General features: G+C 42.7%; 1 protein-coding gene across 1 annotated transcript in view; it reads right to left on the bottom strand.

Annotated features, from left to right (window-relative positions):
- Positions 1–23,151, bottom strand: part of LOC309555379 (uncharacterized protein) — a 654,339-nt gene that overhangs the window by 245,095 nt on the left and 386,093 nt on the right. Inside the window, exon 19 of the mRNA XM_082257367.1 lies at positions 10,740–10,883. Within this exon, the coding sequence (XP_082113493.1) occupies positions 10,740–10,883 (144 nt within the window). The remainder of the gene's footprint in view (positions 1–10,739; positions 10,884–23,151) is intronic.

The following is a 23,151-nucleotide window of genomic DNA, read 5'->3' as shown; positions in this document are numbered from 1 at the left end:
CAACCAACCCAGGGCCGTTTGAGGGACTGTTGTACACGGCCCTCCAAATGTGTCTCCACCAGAACTATAATATCAGCCCGTACACGGCGTAGGACATTAAAGACAGCCGTTCGTTTAATCTTATCACGCATACCCCTGACATTCCACGTCAACAATTTCAATGCGGCCATGGCAGGGGTAGTACAGAGCGCGGAGCGAAGGCTCCCAGGATCTCAGGCCGCAAGGCCACGGAACCAACAAGTCCACGGTCACACACCAGCAGCGATAAACGGCAGCAAAAGAGCAGATAATTATTACTTGAGGTCAATGTGCATAAAACAGAAACAGTATAGAGATTGTACCAAATATAAACCATAAACAATGGTAACACCCCAATCCCCCCACCCTGCCCTGCACCAACCCCAACTTGTGCGGGCATGTTCCCAAACAAGTGCCTCAACCAGAACAGGCCCACATGCGACTGGGAAAGAGCAAGATCAGGAGGCCAGGGACCCCCAAGGTATGCAGCAAAAATACAGCAAAATACAAATAGAATAAACAAGGGGGCCCGGGGGCCCAGGTCCAGCAGAAGTCGCAGGGGGCAACAGGGGAGTTGGGCACAAACACACGCCTTAGCGGGTGTAGGGGGCGAAAACCAACAGGTGTATCGCTGGGTAGCAAAGCCTATGGGCAGGTGGAAGTCCATAGGAAGAGAACAGAGAAATCAGTTCCATCTGTGGAGCTAGGGCGCTCCGCCGGTCAAACACAGGAGCAATAGTGCAGGAAAATGAGGGGGGAGGGGGGGGGAAGGGGGATGCAAAGTCTTGAGTTCCACAGGATCTACAAAACCCCTCCTCCACCCTTGCAGCAGCTTAAGGTATAGGCCATCAGGGAGAAAGTATCATGAAGTCGCCAAGGCAAGGTGGTCAGGCTCTAGCTTCCAGTCCTTCTAGCCAGGAGATGGCGGCCTCCGGATCCTCAAAGAAGTGGGCTCGGTCTTCGCCCTCCACTCTAAGACGGGCCGGATACAACATGGAGTATTTGATATTCTTGATACGCAGTCTGCGTTTGACCTCCAAAAAGCTCTTGCGGCGCCTCTGGACCTCAGCAGAAAAGTCGGGGAAAATCGCTATTTTGTGATTTCCAAATGGAATGTTCCCCTTAACCCTGGCCAGGCGCAATATGGCATCTCGGTCCCGATAGTTCAGGAATTTAGCGATGAACGTGCGGGGGGGTGCACCCTGAGGGGGGGGGCGCCCTGAGAGGCGATGTGCACGTTCCACAACAAAAGTGGGTGAAAAGGATTCTCTGCCATAAGTCAGAGTGAGCAATTGTTCCAAATATGATGAGGGGTCAGCACCTTCAGAGCCCTCCGGGAGGCCAATGAACCGCAGGTTACAGCGGCGCAGCCTATTCTCCATGTCATCTTGTTTTTGGAGGATAAGGTGTACTTGTTGCTGCAGCCTGTCTGAGGAGCTTTGCAATGGGGGGAGGGAGTCTTCCACCTCACTAATTCTGTGTTCAGCCTCACCAACTCTGTCCCTTAGCTTCTGCATATCCTGACGCATCAAAGATATATCTACCTTCACCTCCTCGATTTTAGTTGTCAGCATGGTCTGGCAAGTGACAATCGCTTCCAAAACCTTGGATGTAGCAGGGCTCTCAGGCTCCTCCACCACGAGCGACGGGCCGGCGCCATCTTGGATCGGGGCCTCCTTCTCCAGCCTCCGGAATGCAGCCAGTTTTGCCGCAGCTTCAGAGCCTTTCTTCGGCGGAGACATGCGGAGGTCGGTGCCGCGGGTGTGCGGGAGGTGAAGGAAGGATTATCGTGCCCGAAGGGCTGCAGGATTAGCGGTGAAGGATATCGGTCCGGCGGAGCTCCTCTCACACACGTCCTCTCACATGCTGCGCCAGGCCACGCCCCCCTATTTGCTATTTTTATTCATGGTTTTATTTACAAGTTGCACGATGATGGTTGTATTTTTGTTTTTCTGAGTACATATTTTTATGGTGATGGACTGAGAAAGGGTATTACATAGCGGGTATTCATACAAATACTTACCAAATACCACAATGTGGATACCAGGAAGAGAATCGCCCACCACTCCAACATAAAAATGCATAATAATATTAAAGAGGAAGTAAACCCTCCTCAGGAAGTTGTACCTATAGGTAAGCCTATATTAAGGCTTACCTATAGGTACTGTAAATATCTCCTAAACATGTACCGTTTAGGAGATATTTACCTTTAATGCAGCCAGTGACGTCACTGGCGCATGCGCTCTGAAGGAACGGCAGATCGTGCCGTTCCTTCAGAGCCCCGTGCCGTGACCGTCGGCTACCGCGCGCGTGCGCGGGAGTGACGTCACCGCGGCTCCGGCCAATCAGATGGCCGGATGCCGCGATCCCGGAAGACGGGCGACTATACATGTCGCCCGTCATACAGGTAAGCGGACGGCACGGCGGGGGCTCGTTCTAAGGTAAGTATTTCATAATGAGCTAGTATGCGATGCATACTAGCTCATTATGGGTTTCTCTTTCAGGTTGTAAAGAAGAGAAAAAAAAAATTCTTGGTGTACAACCTCTTTAAAGAAAAGGCCTTCAAAAAATACAAGGCTGAGGGGTCATTGGCAGCATTCAAGCATTACAAAGAGTGTAATAAGAAATGTAAAGGCGAAATCAAGGCGGCTAAAATAGAACACGAGAGACATATAACAGAAGAGAGTAAAAAAAAACCCCAATAAATTCTTTAAGTATATAAATAGTAAGAAAGCGAGGCCAGAACACATTGGCCCCATAAAAATGACGAAGGGAAGCTGGCCACAGAGGACAGAGAGAAGGCGAAAGTGTTAAATAATTTCTTCTCTTCAGTCTTCACAAAAGAATCGGGGGGCCACACTAACCCAGCTTGTAATGATAAATTAAATAATACACCCCAGGAAGTACCCCCATGGTCAACAGAAGATAGACTTAGAACTAAACTAGAGAAACTTAACATAAATAAATCACTGGGACCGGATGGCTTGCACTCGAGGGTACTTAAGGAACTCAGCCAGGTGATAGCCAGACCATTATTCATGATCTTTAAGGATAGTCTACAGACGGGTATGGTGCCAGCTGATTGGAAAAAAGCCAACGTGGTACCAATATTTAAAAAAGGGCAGAGATATATCCCAGGTAACTATAGACCTGTCAGCCTAACATCTGTAGTCTGCAAGATTTTGGAGGGGATGTTAAGGGACCACATACAAGACTTTAGTAATGAAAATGGTATTATTAGTAGTAATCAGCATGGATTCATGAAAAATCGTTCTTGTCAGACCAATCTATTAACCTTCTACGATGAAGTGAGTTGCCATCTAGATAAAGAAAGGCCTGTGGATGTGGTGTATCTGGACTTTGCAAAGGCATTCGACACCGTTCCCCACAAACGCTTACTGTACAAACTAAGGTACGTAGGTATGGACCATAGGGTGAGTACCTGGATAGAGAACTGGCTCCAGGGGAGAGTCCGGAGGGTGGTAATAAATAGGGAGTGGGCAGGTGTGGAAAGTGGGGTCCCCTAAGGTTCCGTCCTGGGGCCAATCCTGTTTAATTTATTCATAAACGACTTAGAGGAGGGGATATCTAGTACAATCTCAGTATTTGCGGATGATACTAAACTAAGCATGCCAATATCTTCTATGCAGGATTTGGAAACCTTACAAGCGGACCTGAACAAAATAATGGGGTGGGCAACTACATGGCAGATGAGGTTTAATGTTGAAAAATGTAAAGTAATGCACTTGGGCATCAGAAACATGAAAGCAAGCTACTCACTAGGGGGGGAAACTCTGGGTGAATCTAAGATGGAAAAGGACCTGGGGGTACTGGTAGACAACAGGCTTGGCAGTGGCATTCAATGCCAAGCGGCTGCAAGCAAAGCCAACAAAATACTGGCATGTATAAAAAAAGGGGATTCACTCCAGAAATAAAGACAATATTCTCCCACTCTACAAGACTCTGGTCCGGCCACATCTGGAGTATTCCGTCCAGTTCTGGTCACCGGTCCTCAGAAAGGATGTGCTGGAAATGGAGAGAGTCCAGAGAAGGGCAACCAAAATAATTAAGGGAATGGAGGACATCAGCTATGAGGAAAGACTACAAGCACTGAACTTATTCTCTCTGGAGAAGAGACGCTTGAGGGGGGATATGATATCAATGTACAAATACTGTACTGGTGAGGACCCTAGCATAGGGAACAAAACTTTTCAGAGAAAGGGAATACAACACAAGGCCACTCAAATAGTGAAAAAAAAAATGGTTTAACCTTAAAATACATAGGGGGTTCTTTACTGAAAGAGAAGCAAGGATGTGGAATTCTCTTCCACAAGCAGTGGTATCAGCAGGGAGTATTGATAGTTTCAAAAAACTTTTAGACCACAACATAAAGGGGTATACAATGCACGGTTAACAGCAAACACACACACACACACACACACACATCATAGGTTGAACTGGATGGACTGATGTCTTTTTTCAACCTCACAAACTATGTAATTATTTAACCATTTATGACGCCAAATTTAAAGCAGAAATAGCATATTTGACCTATATGTTATAGGTTCACACATGGAAGTGACCTGCTAGCCTATCAGATGAAGGATTCACGTGGTAATATAATTTCATGCTTTTTTGGATCAAGACAGTATATGCTTGAAAGAGAACTGTATTTGAAATTCAATATCTGCACATGTATGGACTAGTGGTTTACACAGAACCGCTAATTGCAAGGACTGGATAATAAATTAGTACATTCACACATTGCATGGTATACATTTTTTTTTTTCAGAGTCTTACATTAATTTATTTTATAAGAGGGTGTCGCCGCTATTGTTATCACATTCAAAATTGTTCTGAGGCACCATATATTTTAATTTATTAATTTATTATGTGAGTCCGTGGATATATAGATATAGGGACATTTAGTGTAGGGTGTCACAATTGTTTTCATCATATTGGTATTTTTGTTTTTTACATACGTATATGTTGGAGGTGTGCTGTCAATTTATGCAGGTACCTGTACAATCACATAAGTCCTTGCCCTCAAGGGTATTCTGTAGGGTCCCTAACTCACTATTATACATACATGTACTAGGGCTAATTTAGTCAGGAGTCAATTAACCACTTCAGCCCCGGAAGGTTTACCCCCCCCCCCCCTCATGACCAGGCCATTTTTTGCAATGCGGCACTGAGTTAATTTAACTGACAATTATGCAATCGTGCGACACTGTACTCAAATTAAATTGATGTCCTTTTTTTCCCACAAATAGAGCTTTCTTTTGGTGGTATTTGAGCACCTGTGTGGTTTTTATTTTTTTGCGTTTTAAAAAAAAAAAGAAAAGACAGACAATTTTGGAAAAAAAAAAAATAAACGAGTATTTTTAACTTTATGCTATAAAACATATCCAATAAAAAAAAAAAATGTCTTCATAAATGTAAGCCAATATGTATTCTGCTACGTGCTTTTGGTAAAGAAAATCCCAATAAGTGTATATTGATTGGTTTGCACAAAAGTTATAGCCTCTACAAACTTTGGGATGTATTTATGGAGTTTGTGGCGAACAAATCTGACACTAAGTGCCGGTTCACATTTCTGCGATGCGGGAACGATGCGAATATACAGCGTGTTCCCGGATCGCATCCGCACCCCTGGCAGTTCACACTGTCATATGCGATATGCTGGGGGTGTCAATTAATGGTTAACGACACCCCCAGATCAGATCGCATATCGCAGTGCGATCTGAAAGTTCGCACAGAATCGGATCGCACTAGTGTGAACCACCATGCGATCCGATTCTGCTGCGGACCAAAAAAAGGGCCCTGTGCCTGTTTCAGTGCGATTGCGGTGCGAATTCAGCCATACAAACTGTATGGCTGAATTTGCATCGCACAGAGATCGCATGTAATTTTAGGAGCAATGCGCTCCGAATTACATGCGATCTCTGTGATCGCACAAATGTGAACCTGCAATAAGTGACACTTTTCAGGGACCAGTGACACCAATAGAGTGGTCAGCACTAAAAAAAAATGTACTGTCACTGTACTAATGACACTGGCAGGGAAGGGGTTAACATGAGGGGCGATCAAAGGGTTAAATATGTTCCCTGGCAGTGCTTTCTAACTGTGTGGGTAGGTGCTTTGATTGGGGAAGACAGAGATCCGTGTTCTTGCTTAGCAAAAGCACAGGATCTCTATCTTTCCCTTTCACAGAATGGCGATCTGCCCTGTTTAAATAGGCGTACCATCGTTCTGCCTCTAGGGGAAATGGTCAAGGCGAACTGGTAAACATCAGGTCCACCGGACCCGCTGATTGGCTCCTGCTGTGTCCAATCATAGCAGAAGCAGGTTGCTGGCGCCGCACATGCGGGCCCCAAACCCGGAAATAGAAACGTACAGGTACGTGATTTCGCACAGGAGGGTCGCCCTGCCACAGTATATATGCGTTGAGCGGTCCGGAAGTGGTTAATCTAACAGCATGTCCTTGAATTGTACGAGGAAACCTGATTACCCGGAGGAAACCCACTCAGGCATAGGGAGAACATACAAACTCCAGGCAGGTAATGCTGTCGTTTGGATTTAAACTGGTGACCCTAGTACTAAGGTAAGTACTAAACAAATACTGTATAATATATAACTTAAAGTGGTTGTAAGCCTCAGACATGAAATATGAACAAAGCATATCTCTATAGTGTGTACTTGTCTCAACCAAAAGCACTAAGTGTCATTTTTCTCTGCAGCTTCATTTTTTTACTACTAGCAGGAGTCACTTCTGACAAGTTTCCCTGACACCAAGAGAAACATGGTGATGGGAGGAAGCTCCAACTGATTGACAGTCTCAGCTCTGTTTCAGAGTGTTGTGTGAAGGGGGGTGTCCCTTCCCTCCAATCAGCTCTCTGAGCTCTCCTCACTGATCTCTGCAGAGTGTAACTTCAGCTCCCCACCCCCTTTTTCTGACAGCTCAAACAAGCTTTATAAATTCTGCACTCTGAATGTATAGAGAGAAGAGAACACAGCAGGATTTGTTTCACCTCTGTCTATGACCGGAGGATAGTCACTTCACTGGGTATATGGATGGCTTTACAATCACTTGTTTTCTCTTATTATTTGAAAGCCTTGTGCATTGATAGTAAAGCATTTTGTGAATGTACTGTATGTGTATGTTAAAATAAGTGACAGGGCACAAAAAAGCATATGATTTTTTTTTTTACTAAATTTTCCAAATGTCCATAATAAATTTGACATTTTAAAGGTACATAAAAATACACAAAAATATCACATCCATGTTCATTAGTAATGAGCATTTAGAAAACAGGTTAAAGATGACTGGGCAGCTGGAGTCTAGCCCAAAATCACTACCATTCCAAAGTCAGACCCCCCCCCCCCCCATAAACATGTGCAGCACGTCACTGCTTGCTGGCATTAAACACTGGGCACCCTTCTAGTGCTTGCATTTATCCAGCAGACAGAGGTCATGCTGAAACAATGCCTGCTCAAGTTCTTGTATACCCCGTTTGTGCGGATAGGCAAACCTGCTCAATGTCTGGAAGTTTCTGTACAATACAAGGTCTGCATAGAGATAGTCTGCTATTGGTCAAGCTTTGCCTATCCATGCAAACTGAGCACATGCAGTACCACCTCAGCAGGCACAGAGTAAAAATCAGTGGTCTGGTTCAGTATATTGGGATGATTGAGGATACAGCACTCCGACATGTTTTTACTTATCACTTATCAACATTGTGAGCCAGAAAGCATAAGAACTCTTGGTTGCCTCCTTGTACCCTGACCAACTGATCCTTTGACCTCCACAGTATGGTCCTCCTTAGTGAACCTTGTGCTGTTTTACTGGGTTTTTATTTGTTTTTTTTCTTGTGTTACAATATTTTATTGAGAAAAGTATAATAGCATTCATAAATACAATTATATAGAAATATAATAACATCATTGCTGTTTTACTGTTTAACCCCTTGCCAACCATCCACGTGAATTTACTTCGGGGCGACGGCTCTTGTGGGCAGAATCATGTACAGCTTTCATGGGTCTGTGGCGTGCACACGTGCTACCGGTGACCTGCTACTGCCGATTGTTCCCGAGAGAGGCAGAGCGGCGGTCTGCCTATGTAAACAAGGCAGATTGCAGTTCTGTTAGTAGGGAAGATAGAGATTCTGTGTTTCTGCTAAGCAGAAACACGATTCTCTGCCTTCCCACAGTTAAAGCACCCCCCACACGGTTAGCAAGCTAGGAACACATTTAACCCTCTGAATGTTAACCCTGTCCCTTCCAGTGTAAAAAATTCCATAAAAATATCCCACAGTTTGTAGGCGCTATAACTTTTGCGCAAACCCAATCACTATACGCTTATTGGGATTTTTTTTACCAAAAACATGTAGCAGCATGCATATCGCACAGGTGATCAAATACCACCAAAAGAAATCTCTGTTTGTGGGAAAAAAAGGACGTGAATTTAATTTAGGTACAGCGTCGCACGACCGTGCAATTGTCCGTTAAAGCAACACAGTGCTGAATCGCAAAATAGGCCCTGGTCAGGAAGGGGGTAAAATCTTCCGGGGCTTAAGTGGTTAACCATTTGACGACCGCCCACCATAAATCTGTGGCAGGCAGCCACTCCTGGGCAAACCTACATAGTACTACGTCGCTCGCTCAGGAGACTCTAGGGGGCGAGTGCGTGCCGCCGGTGGAGCGCTCCCGCCCCCCCTCATCAGCCAGGGAGCCAGTGCGTGTGACAGGCGGCTCCGATGGCCACCGGCCATCCTTGATATCCCCCCGCTGACAGAGAAGGACAGATGGCTGATGTAAACACAGCCATCTGTCATTCTCCCTGAAGTGATCACAGAGGCTATGTGATCCTGCTATATAGGATTGCATGTCTCTGTGATGACTTCACAAGCCATGCACCCCCACAGTTAGAATCACTCCCCTAGGGACACATTTAACCCCTTGATCACCCATAATGTTAACCCCTTGCCTGCCAGTGTCATTTTTACAGTAACAGTGCATATTTTTAGCACTGATTACTTTAGTATTGTCACTGGTACCCCCAAAAGTGTCAAAAATGTCAGTTAGGGGACCGATCTGTCCGCCACAATGTCGCAGTCCCGCAAAAAATTGCAGATCGCCGCCATTACTAGCAAAAAAAAAAAACAATAAAAATGACATAAATCTTTCCTGTAGTTAGTAAATGCAATAACTTTTGCGCAAACCAATCAAAATACGCTTATTGCGATTTTTTTTTACCAAAAATATGTAGCAGAAAACAAATTGGCCTAAAATGTTAAAAAAATTTGATTTTTACATTTTTTGTTTTGAGAATTTCATATAAAAGAATGTGAAAAATATTGTTATTTTTTCAAAATTGTCGTTCTTTTTTTGTTTATAGCGCAAAAAATAGAAATCGCAGAGGTGATCAAATACCCCCAAAAGAAAGCTCTATTTGTGGGAAAAAAAGGACATGAAATTTCATTTGGGTACATCATCGCACGACCACGCAATTGTCCGTTAAAATCACACAGTGCGGAATCGCAAAATAGGGCCTGGTCATTGAGCAGCCATATCCTTCGGGGCTAAAGTGGTTAAAGCGCAAAAAATTAAAACCGCAGAGGTGAGCAAACACTACCAAAAGAAAGCTCTATTTGTGGGAAAAAAGGACATACATTTTATTTGGGTACAGCGTCACATGACTGCACAATTGTCAAGTAATGCAGTCGTATTGCAAAAAAATGGCCTGGTCATGAAGGGGGTAAACCTTCCGGAGCTGGTTAGGCTGTGGGTTAAGTGGTTAAGCTATGTATATGTATATGCAAAGTCCTGCTCATATCAGTCAATGTTTGTTTATATAACTAAAATGTTACCCGAAAGATATGAGAGTTAATTTATCTCAGACAATATTTGGGTTAAAAATGAGAGTTCTATGACTCTGAATGAAAACTTTAACACAGCAATTATTTATTGGTATATAGTTTGATAAGCCTACTTAATTTACAACAATCTAACTGTTGTACATACTACAAAATGTTAAATATTCCTAGTTTAACTGAACAAATACAATGCATAGAGTATATACTCATATACAAACACACTATGACCGACACAAAGAGAATATACAATGTAACCCTTAGTGCTTCCTCTTGCTCTCCCATGCCAAACAGGAAGTCACTCTCTCTCTCACCTTTTCTAATATAGACCCATCTCCCATAGCCTTGTATAGGGCTATTCTCATTGGTTCAGCTATCGTGCCCTATTCCTCCCTGTGGGCGTATCTCCTCCAGGATTGGACACTTTCCTCCTCCCATAATTAGGCCTCTTTCTAACCACTCCTCTCTGTTTGGGGGGGGGGGGGGGAATTTACTCCTACCTGTGGTGCATTGGCTCCAGAAATGTCTGGCTCCCAGAGATGTAGTTACAGGATGATACTATCAGTATGTGTTTACATGTAAATAGCAGTTGCCCCCTGGTAGCTCAGGCATGCATTTTAAATGGACTTGTTAAACAGGTTCCTAGAACTGACTGCCGACTGAAAGTCACACAGCTTCATATAATTGACAATCATATCTCAACTAAATGTAAAATCAAAACTCAATATCTCGTACATATATATATTTACATTAATATTACAATTGCTGATGGAGATTTATACATAACTCCTCATCATCACAACACGGTAAGGGAGATTTCACCTAACTCATAAGGCAACAAAAACTTACCTCTACAAAGCTGAGTTTCAGCTTCTCCAATAGGTCTTTGTGCTCTCTTTCTAGGACTGCTAGTTTCTTCCCTTTATTTCTGATATCTTCTATAGTATGCAATTTATCATTTCCCTCTAGACCATTTTCTTCTTGCTTAATCACCTTTTGGAAATAAAAAAATACTGTAAGTCAATTGTTTCATTTTTATTTACAGTTCAGGGAAAAATGAATTAACTTTTTTTTTTTTTTTTTTTTTTTTTTTTTTTTACATTAGTTTGAGTGTGTTATTATTAGGTCTAGTAGTGCATAAATAGAGGCCAAGTAAAAATACCTGTATTGTTTTCATGTTATTTCTTGAAAAATAAACAATTATGGAATGTGCAATTTCAGTTATAGGTCAGAGCTAAATCATATGTGGCAATTTGTTGTACTGTCTTTGGTTAAAATGATTGCAAACTGTAGTTATTGACCACAGCCTCACATGTCATGCAGGGGTAATAGAGCCCAAGCACTGCTATGGCAGTACGGCCACTAGAAAGATACCAACCCCTAAAGGCAACATATGATGCAGCTCACATTCACCACTTTATCCTCAGATCTCTCCTGGTAGTAAAGACACTATGGTCCCTGGAATGCAGAGCTCTCCCCAATTTTTACACGAGTAGAAGAGAGAGAAAAAGGACATCAGTCAAAGTCAGAACCTCATCTAATGCCACCACCACCTCCTGGGGGTGCTACTATAGAAATGTTTCTATCTTTATAATAGGTATAGGTACTAGCACCATACACAAACCCAATTGATGCAAACATTGTTAAAATTTAGTGGCATATTTGCACTAACATGCTCTCCTGTGAGGAAAACCATTGCCTTCAGTTACAGAGATCTGTAAAAAAATAGCTGTTGATCCTGACAGAAATCCTGTCAGATTGTTGTTAGCCCTTCCCGGTTTACCTCTGCGAACTATAAAACACATCCCTTCCTATGTTATGGAAGCACTGGAAAAGGGAGGTGTTCTGTAGTCTTAAGGCTGGCCATAGACGGTGCAAATTTCCTTCCTGCAACCTGCAAATTTCATGTCTGTGTTGATAGGGAAATTTGCCTCTGTCTCTGAAGTGTGTTAGGCTGGCCATACACGATTCAAAGTTCAGCAGGAACCGGCCGAGATTTGAACTATTAGTGGGCAGGCTGAATGTACCAAGTTGATCGATCTATCAGCTTGGGTACAACCAGCCTGCAGGATTCGCCTGTGATTGTTGCAAGCTAGCCACTAGGAATAATCACGGTCTTCTCCCGGTGGGAACCGCTTCTCCCACCCTCCCACTGAGAGGAGACAATGACCTGGCAGGATGGATTGTGTTTCCCAGAGTGTCTGTTGGGTCTGGGGAGTCTCCCCACTATGTCCAATGAGGGTTTGTATCCATCTCATAGGGCAGAATCTGCCGCAAAGCATCCTGGGAGAGGATATAAGTCTGAGGGGAGCACATGATGCAGTGTCTTTGGTGGGAAGCAGAGTCCCAGGAGGAGGGTGAAGGCTGTCTCTCTTCCTGTCAGCGCAAGTGAGAGTGTCATGGGTGGTCAGCCTAGAGGACGAAGGTTGAGCTGGGCTGCAGAGAGGGATCCAGAGTGCTGTGGACTGAGTGGATCTGCTGGGCAGGAGTTTCGAGGAAAAAACAGTATTGTGAGTACTTGGGACTGCCCAGGGGTCTGCCTAGGAGAGGGGACCACTCCAGAAGGTCAAGGGGATCCAGGAGTCAGCTAACCTGAGGAGAAGGATTAGAGAAAGGGGGTGCCAGTGCTAAAGCCCTGAAGATAATAGAGAGAAAGGGGGTTCCGGTGTGGGCCCTGAAGTGTTTAGCAGCGCAGCAGCAGTACAAGTAGCTCCCTCAGCAAGGAGTGCTTAGGGAGCTAAAGAAAGGACTTCTTTATGTGAGAAAGCAGTCCAAGATCAGTTTGGAGTTAACAGGCAGTAAGCCAGCGTTAACCAACGTCAACCGGCATTGACCGACATCTAGTCAGCGTCAAGTCAGCACCAAGAAGTGTTTCCAGTTGTCCCTAGAAAATTGTGCATAGTTGAGCCAGAGGAGTATCCCACTCATTCCCTTCTCCCATCCAAGTTCTCAAATTAACAAAAAAAAACCCAAAGATACTGGACTGATCATTGTCTCAGCACTCACACTTAAAGGAGCATGCGCAAGGGTACTTTTGTTGCATCCGGTGGCCCAGGGGGACCCATATCCAGCACATCGGCTGGGAATCCTGCTACAGTACATAGGGATGATAAGGAGGAGAAACTCCACAGAACTGTGACAGGTAACATCAGAGAGGAGATCACTAGAGAAAAAGGAGGCTGGACTCAGGGAAGGGCACAATTACCAGCTAAAACTAAAGGAAGAAAATGTGAAAAACAAAAGGAAGAAAATAGAGAAAAAGAGAGAAAAGAGAGAAAGAGAGAAAAAGAGAGAGAGAGAGATGTCTTGGGTTTGGCTGAACTTTAAATGCGTGATCCAATAAAAAGAGTTTTGCAGATTGGAGTACCTTTTAATTGCTATGATCACGAAGAGAATAAAGTTCTAAAGTTCACATGTGCACTTAAATTACAAATAAAGGCTCTTACATAACAGTCTAGTAAATACTAAATCCAGATACTATGTTCTACATAATCCTCATAATGTGAACAAATTGTTTTTTAACTGAGCCAAATCCTATATTTGGGTCTCACATGCTCCCCCTCACAGACACTGCAGCCCATAGTGGAAGGTTTCAACAGAGACAGTGCCGCCAATTTTAGCAGTGGGCAGGACTAGGTGCAGCCAGATGTTGATTTGCAAGCTGCAGGCTTGTAAGTCAGCAGTGACAAGGTTAATAGCCACAACCCTGGGGTCTCTTTTATCCCACTGTGATGCAAACAGACACAGCCTACATGAGAGTGACAATTCTTTTTTGAATGCACAAGTCCAGCACTGTTGTCATCCCATCACAGTAAGCTGTATTAGATAAACTTCAATGGCAGGCTCAAAATGTATTTAGGAGGCCATAGTTTTACTTTAACTGCTTTCCACCCGCTGTATTGTAGGATGACGGTCAGGTGGGACTGCTCTTGTTCAATGAGGATGCCATATGAGGTCATCCCATCCAGAACGGTGATGCGCTGTGTCCCTCAGCTGATCACATGTAAACAAATGCCGGTTATTGGCATATCCTTTCCTTAGCGCTGTCAGTGTCTGAGGAATAGAAAGCCGATAACCAGCTTTCCAGTGGTGACAGGGGCATTTGCACTGATCATTAGTGCAGCCCCATCACTGTCCATCAGTGCTCATAAGTGCCGCATATCAGTGCCCATCAGTGCTGTATATCAATGCTGCATATCGGTGTTCATCAGAGCAGCATATCAGTGCCCACCAGTGCCACCTATCAGTGCCCATCAATACTGCCTTATTAGTGCAGCCTCATCAGCATCTCTTCATCAGTGCAGCCTCACAGTGCTCATCTGTGCAACCCCATCAGTGCCCAGAGGTGCAACCTCATCAATGCCGACTATCAATGCAGCCTATTAGTGCCCATTAGTGCAGCCTATCCGTGCAGCCTCATCAGCGCACATCAGTGAAGATGTAAATTATGTAATTGCAAAATTTAACAAAGAAAAAGGTTTTTTTTTTTTTCAAATTTTTTGTTTGCTTAGCAAAAATAAAAACCCCGGTGGTGATTAAATACTACCAAAAGAAAGATCCATCTGTTTAAAAAAAAAAAGATAAATATTTTGTGTACAGTGTTGCATGACCGCGCATTGGTCATTCAATGTGTGACAGCACTGAAAGCTTAAAATTGGCCTGGGCAGGAAGGGGGTGAATGTGCCCTGTATTGAAGTGGTTAACTTAAACCTTTTATAACTTACAAGGTGATAAAGGCAAAAAGGTAACAATAAAGCTGAACTGTAAGCACCCTCCCATATAAGTTATGTATTTAAATAGTACTTGTCCTTGCAGAGCTCCTTGGATTCTTTAAGTCTCAACTGGTCATAGAGGCTGTTCAGTTTGACACTCGAAAGACAGGTGGCGATGACTTGCTTAGACAGAAGGCGACACTAGGTACAGCTTCACATGGGTTCCACATTAGAAGCATTTCATATCAAGACTAACACAAATGCTTGTCCCTTCACTTTAGCAGCACTACTAACTTTAGTCACTTTAAGGCTATAACAGGTTCACTTTACACAGCAGATCTGACATATTAGACGTCTTACCAAGAACTAATTCTGAAATACCCTCTCTATAGGGGGCACTGTTGGATACTTTTATAGTTAAGGAGAAACTATCCTCCTCTAACACACTATTTTTGTTTCAAGAAAAACCCAAACTGCTTTGCAAAACATGGTTCAAAAGTGCAAAGAAATGTGAAAAACAAAACATAAAAAAACCTCTTGAAGTTTTTATTCCATGTGCTACATCATACAATTAAATAAAAATGATAAAAATTATTGATTTAATTAGAAGAAGGCTGTATAAACTTTGTTAACATAGCATGTCTTTAATACTATGTAAAATGTTATACAGCACGATTAAACAGAGGTTGTACAGAAAAAAAAATGCTTTTGTTACACAAATATGGCTTTAGAGTCTAAAAGAGACCAAACTTAACATAGAATAACATGGCCAACCTTTCCACTTTTTTTTTTTTTTGTCACTGTCCTATTAATCTATTAATTTGCATCACCAATTATATAGGACAAGGTCTATTCTATTAATCAGCCAAGGTTATTGCAGATGATAAAAGTAAGTAGGTATGCCTTTACAATATGAACATGAACAGATGTATTAATCATTTTTATATAAAACACAATATAAAGAAGAATAAAATATGTAAAGAAAAAAGACAAAGCATTACAGTACTTAAATTGGCACTTTAGAAATATAAATACAAAGGCAGATATAGAGAGCTGCCAGCTGGGCCATAACAATGAGCCACCGGGTATAATGACCAATGACTTTAGAAATATATCAATCTCAAAATTATAAATGTGAAATACCATGCAAAACAACTAAGTACTTTGTAATAATAATGTCATTCATATATATCAAGTGTCAAATAATAAATCATTTCATAACATTGACAGTTCATCAACAGTGCTTAACTGTGAAGTTTACAGCCAAAAAATCTTCATAAGATCTTATACCACTTCTTCCCAATCACCACGGGGCTCTCAGTGCCCTCACTTTAAAAGTGTGATATACATGCATGTAAAATCCCATCCAGCTTGGTTCTCTTCGATCAATGTTTTATACCAGGGTCCTCCATGAACCTGTAGTGTGGCCCTGCCACTCTCTAGGTTGCTCGTATCCTGTTAGATGTTCCTCCATGGTAATAGGGTGCTAGTCCAGGTAGATGATTTCAAAATTCCAAAATGACTGGAAAGACCATAAGAGTCAACAGTAAGATGAAAATGCACTCATCTAGGTAATACCGCACTGGTGAGCCAGGTTGGTCCCGCTGTGGTGGATTCGGCGGAAAGACCTCGGCTGTGGCTCCCAGCACTTCCTGGTAGGGCTTTGCTCCGAATACACCACAGCGGGACCAGACTGGCTCCACCACAGCGGTCTTACCTAGATGAGTGCTTTTCCTTTTCCCTGGTATTTTTATATTTATAATTTGGAGATTGGTAGCACAGCACGCTTTTATTATATTTTATTTATGAATTGTGGGAACACAATTTTGTGCATGCAGCAACCCACAGATTAATATTTGATTTATTTATCAGGGTTAATTTTTTTTTTTTTATTTGAGAGCTATCACTTGGTAGTGCAGGAGTTATTCACTCACACATTTTAAGGCAAGCATGTCACCACATGGTACTTTTGCGGTTCACAAAAAAAATCTGCAAATTTTTTTTTCTATTATTATTCTTTACTGAAAGTGGTTGTAAAGGCTGAAGGTTTTTTTTTTTACCTTCATTCATTCTATGTATGAAGGTAAAAAACCTGTGTGATGCTCCCCCACAGCCCCTTCCTTCTACTCACCTGAGCCCAATCTCAATCCAGTGTCCCCATAGAAATGGGCTTGCTATTGGGGGCACTGGTGAAGGGAGAGGTGCCAGGAGCCCCAGCGGGGGGAACCAAGAAGAAGAGGATTAGGGCTGTTCTGTGCAAAACCATTACATAGAGCAGGTAAGTATGACTTGTTTGTTATTAAAAAAACAGAACCTTTAAAATCATTAGTATTGGGCAAACGGTTTGGCCAGAGCACGAGTTTTGGCATGGGTGCTCAACCGTTTGTTCGGCCCGCCAAGCACCCCACAATGCGCTGTGAGCCACACAGTGCATTTTAAGCCCTGGTTGGCTGAAGCAATGAAGGATTTGCCCAATCAGGGAACAGAACCCTATCAGAGCCATGATTAGAGAAAGTAATGATGACTGTTTCTAACCATGGCGCATTGCTCATAGACCCACCCCACACTATAAAAAGGTTCCTTGTCCGAGCAGCCATTTGCATGTGATACTGGAGTGGAGATGAATAAAACAGGGCTCTGTTCATTGCTACTAGCAGGTTAGTATGCTATAGTGATTCTACTATGAGTGTTTGCTTTAGTTTTAGTTTAGTGTGGATATAGTGATAGTGCAGCATGAGTGTAGTGTGACCGTTCATTTTTATAATTTACGGTAGTGTCAGTTTAGTGTTTCAGGGCAGGTTACCTGCAGTATATTGAAATGTGTCAATGTAGAGTGTCAGGGCAGTTTTACTGCAGTATAGTAGTGTGTTAGGGCACTTTTGCTGCAGTATATTGAATTGCATTAGTGCACTATTACTGCAGTATACTGAAGTGCGTTAGTGCACTTTTACTGCAGTATATTGTAGTGTGTTAGTGGAGTGTGTTTGGGTACTTAGTACTTAAGTTAAAGTGCACCAAACACCACTTTCCATTGAATAAAGTGCATCCAAGTCAACATTTCCCCGTCTCAAAGGTGTACGTGGTCTGTTTAGTGATGTTGCCTGTGCTATCCAGCCACAGCATGCAGAGGAGGTAGCGGCCTGGCTTACAAAACCATGCTCATCCTCTATCACCCAAGCACAGACTAGTGCACAGTTCACCACAGCTGCCAGAGTGGCTTATTTTGCCTCCTTGTCCACAGCTACTTCTGCCATTGCCCCAGCATCATGCATGGAGGAGTCAGTTGAGTTATTTGAACACAGTGTGAGCCACTTGCTCCTTGACGATGCACAGGCATTACTTGATTCTGATGTGGGTTCTGACTCTGGGGTTGAGGAAGATAGGAACATGAGCCTACAAAGAGGGAAGAACCCTGGAAAACAGCAAATTGACAGCCATGTTCCCCCAGCCACAGCATATTACCAAGTTGGCTCCAGTGATGACAATGGAGGGGATGATGAGGTCACTGACGCGACATGGGTGCCGCCATATAGAGCAGAGGAGGGAACTGAGGGTATGGCACAACCCCAATGAGGCAGCCATCATGGAAAAGTGGAGAGAAGCCACCCCATTGCATTACATTGTGGAGCTGTTATCTCTTGGTCCACTTCCCACAGCTCAGCTGTCTGGGCCTTTTTTAGCACTATTGCAATTTGCAAACTTTGCCTCAAACAGATCAAGCATGGCAAAAACTCCAGTCATTTGGATATCACATGCTTGACAAGGCATTAGACTTCTCACCACTCAGCCCATTGGCAAGAGCACCCAAAAGCCAAACAAAATTGACGCAATTCTGCTCCTCCTCACCTTTCAGGTCTACCCCCATTATATCTCATGACCTCTCAGCAGCACTGACATGGATGATGGTATAGTGAAGGGTGTCACAGGTCCTTGCAGCACGTCTGCCAGCAGCACATCTGCCAGCAGCACACCACCAGCTGTAGACTATAGCAGGCAAATTTCTCTGCCCAGCTGCTGCAGAAAAAAAAATACAGTCACTGCCACTCACATGTCCGTCTAAATTCAAGCTTGTCAAAGGTGCTGGCTTTACAACTCCTGCCTTTCCATCCGGTGGAGTCTGCCCCCTTCTGTGAATTTGCAGAATGTGCTGTACCACAATGGCAGGTTTCCAGTCGCTATTTCTTTTTTTGCTTTCATTCCAGCCCTGTACCATCACATTGAAGGCAATGTTGTGGCATCGTTGGGAATGGCAGTCAGACGCAAGGTCCACGTTACTGCTGACACATGGTTCAGCAAGCATGGTCAGGGACGATATATTTAGTTCACAGCACACTAAGTAACTCTGCTTGCAACATGGAAGGATTCAGGACAGGGCTCAGTGCTACAGCTTGTTGTGCTGCCACATCTCTTTACAGCTGGTAGTGATGATGTGAGATTTGTCAGCTCCACACCCTCCTCCTCCTCCAGGCCTTCCTCTGTTAAATTGTCCTATGAAACACAAGTACCCACTAAGCGTTCAAGGGGCTACAGTATTTAATGAGTCAGGTTAAAATTTTCCATGCAGTGCTTCAGCTTGTCTCTCTAAGGGACAGGAGCCACACCGGACCAGAGATTCTTGCAGCTCTGCAGGCCCAGAGGTGGTTCACACCATGCGACCTGGAGCCAAGAATAGTGGTGTGCGATAATGGCACTAACCTCCTGTCCACGCTTAGACAGGCAAAGTTGACACATGTGCCCTGCCTGGCACTTGTCCTCAATTTGGTGGCGTAGCATTTCTTAAACAGGTACCCAGGGTTGGAAGATCTGCTAAAGCAGGCCAGAAGAGTCTGTAGCCATTTCAGGTGGTCATACACAGCCAGTGCTCGGTTGGTTGAAATTCAGTGGAAATTCCAACTGCCCGTAAACCACATGATTTGTGACATGCCTATCAGGTCAAACTCAACTTTGGCAATGCTGCAGCAGCTGCACATGCAGCAAGGGGCCGTCAACGAGTATCTGTGTCAGCATGGCACAAAGACAGGCTAAGGCCGGCTCAACTTTTTCCCCATGCCAACAGTTGCTGATAAAGGATGCATGCACTGTACTGCCTCCAGTCGTGACAATGCATGCATCAGTGACACAATCCATGTTGTGTTCCTGCTGGAGCAGATTCTGCGTGCCATTATGGACAGGGCACTTGCGGCAGAGCAGAGGAAGGGGAGGACTTTCTTTGCTTTCAAGGCCCACTTTATGCAGACAACATTCTTGCGATGCCACAGAACACATAAGATGAGGACTAGGATGATTCTGGCAGCTGTGGAGGCATTGAAACAGAGGAAGACATATGTTGAATCTTAAGAGATGGTTTTCTGTCCCCAGAACCCTTGGGAGTAGTAAGTGGCTTGGAGGAGGCAGTTCCAGATACTGTAATCCTCAGTGACCCTGAGGACTCTGCTTTTCATGCCTTTGCAAACTTGCAGTGCATGGGCTCCCTCATTCTTCAAAGCCTGCGAAAGGACCTATTGATCACTATTGCATCACTAAGGAACACTGTTGATTGGCAACTCTCCTTGATCACCGATACAAGGGGAAAGTCTCAGAACTAATCCCATCCTCACAGATAGAGCAGAGGATGACATATCTTGAGGACACCTTAAAGAGGAGTTTATATCATGCCTTTCCAGACTCTGCTAGGTTACAGTCTCATGGAAAGGCTAGTTTTAAGGCTTCTGTTGGTCAAGGGGGGAGTGGTGGAGAAGATGGCTGTCTCAGTGATGCATTTCAAAAATGTTTTAGCCCTCAGCGCGCAGGGCTGTCAGTTTCCATATCCCATTTACAGTGTCTACATCAAATAATGGGAGATTATCTAGAGGGGAAAACTGACCTGGAAAGCTTTGATGATCCACTGCCTTACTAAGTCAAAAGAATAGACCACTGGCCACAACTTGCCCAGTATGCAATTAAGCATCCAGCATGCATACCGAATGGGCATTCAGTGCTGCTGGAGGTTTTGTGACAGATAAAAGAGCGCATCAGTCTGCAGACTCCATTGACCAGCTGACATTTGTCAAATTAATAATTTCTGGATTAGCAGCAGCTATTAAGCCCTTAATGCCAATGTTGAACTTTTGCGATGTTCGAGAGTTCTGGCACCAATCAAACAGGGAGTTGTTCAGCCCATCTTTAAAAATCACTTAAAGCTCTTAACTAAACAGAAGCAAAATAACCCTTTTTTGCACAGTCCTACCTACCCCAGTTTTGAAAAAACTGGTTTCAGCCTTATTGTCCATTCCTAAGCTATCTAAATATCCTCCACACAGCCTGGGTGCTGTCATGAAAAAGGAATATGCCTTTATTAATGAGGGCTCTTTTTCAAGCATCTCACCAAAAACAAAACTAGGAGGAAATGCCAATTATTTCAGTTTAAGCACACTACAGAATTCAGGGAACTAATCTATGATTGTTATATTTATTAGTATACAGGATTTATATAGCACCAACAGTTTGTGCAGTGCTTTACAAAATGAAGGCAGATATTACAGTTACAATACAATTTGGTACAAGAGGAGTCAGAGGGCCCTGCTCATTATATGGGGAAATTAGGTTTCTAGGGGCATACTATACCACAAAAAGTTGTTATTTAACCACTTCCCACCCATATTACATCATATGATGTTCTGGGCTTAAAGTGGTTATACCAGGATGATGCCATCATCACTTCCAGTTCTGACAGACGTAAACACTGCAATTTCTTTTTTTTTTTTGTAAAGCATGGCATCAATGTTTTTTTTTTTTTTTTATCTCATGCTTTACAGGGTAGAGGAGAAACCTGGGGTCTAGACACCAGATGTTTCCATAAAGAGAACCCGTCATGCCCTATTTCTATCACAAGAGATGTTTACATTTCTTGTTATAGCAAAAAAAATGTAAAACTATGAAAGGGACAGTATAAAAAAATAAAATAAACAAAAAAATCTTTAAAATGCCCCCAGCTCCTCACGTTTGCATGCAGAAGCAAATGCATACATAGATCACACCCACATATGTAAACGGTGTCCGCACCACACATGTGAGGTATCACCACATTATAGTGATAGCAATAATTCTAGAGCTAGACTTCCTCTGTAACTCTAAACTGTTAACCTGAAAAAATTTTAAAGCTACACCAGTGTTGATTTTTTAAGAATAGTTTAGCGCCATTTCACAAGCATGCACAATTTTAACCCATTAGGTATCTATTTACTTAGCATAACATCATCTTTTATATTGTGGGTGTTATATTGTGTTTTGTTGCCTTAAAAATTAATTAAAGGCAGTATTTATCCGAAAGAAATTGTGTTTGAAAAATCACTGTGCAAATACCATTGTATTCTCTAGGGCCTCTCAGCAGCATTATTTATATAATATTTGGGGGACCTAAGTAATTTTCTAGCAAAAAAGCACAATAATTTTTACATGTAGAAGAGAAATTCTAAAATTGGCCTGAGCTGGAAGTGGTTGAAAAAAAAAAGTGCAGGGGATACATATTAAAAAAGAAATATAATTTTTTTAATGTTATATATAAATTATACAGCTTGCATAGCAATCAGATATGATTACCAATTTTTTTTAGCAAGAGCATTGTTACTTTCACAGGTTTATGAACTAATGCGTTTATGTTTTCTTTATCTATTTGTAGAAAATGTTTTTCAATTTTTTTTCTATTTAACAAATAAATATTTTTTACAAGGTGCATCCTCTGACATTTGATATGAAAAGAATTCTGGACTCATTCACATATGTTTTTAGGGCAACAGCTGAAAAAAGGCTACAAACAACACAGAACTACACAATATTACATATTAACCTCAAACACACTACATTCTCATTGTTAAGTCTAAAACAAAAGCTCATGCCTGTAAAGTTCTCAAGGGAACAGCATGCAGCGGGTCTGTTTTTGGGCAAAATTAAATGACAGTGTGACTTGTTGGAACCAATGTATTAACGCAGGCAAAAGTTTTCTAATGAAAAGGTGGTAATGGTGGCTCTACAGGTTGAAAGCTGCGATTAAACTACTTTTTCTGCCACATAATGACCTAAAACAAAGACTGATATTTATATCATATATTTATTGCTCAATTTAACGTTTTGACCGGAGTTCATCCCTAATTTCTTCCATATATGGCTGCAAGAGTGATACAGCTATGCGGTACTATACTGTGACACATGTTTCAAATTTAAGGTAAAAAATATGACTGATTGTAACAAACACCAATTTCTGTCTTTTTTCTAGTACAGTGCGTAAAGAATGCAGCATCTCATAATGAAAACATTGCCTTTGCGGTAAAGACCCCAAAATATTACATTTATAAAAGGTCTCAAAGAACAATCTGCTGCCAAGACAGTGGAAAGGGACTGTACAAAAGCCAGAAAATCTGTGAATGTTGAGAAAGATCAACAGTAAATTATTTTTAAGAAGAAAAATACAGATTTCTTTGTAGAAAGGTAACTTGAAAGATAGTTATAGCCAGCCTGATACGAAATACATTTTATGGCTTAGCACAGAAATATATATGGGGATTCAAAGGGAA

This window comes from Pelophylax lessonae (genome assembly GCF_965119305.1).
Source record: "Pelophylax lessonae genome assembly, chromosome: 5".
Classification (NCBI taxonomy): Eukaryota; Metazoa; Chordata; class Amphibia; order Anura; family Ranidae; genus Pelophylax; species Pelophylax lessonae.
Note: the sequence above shows the minus strand (reverse complement) of the source record. Positions and strands in the feature narration are given on the sequence as shown.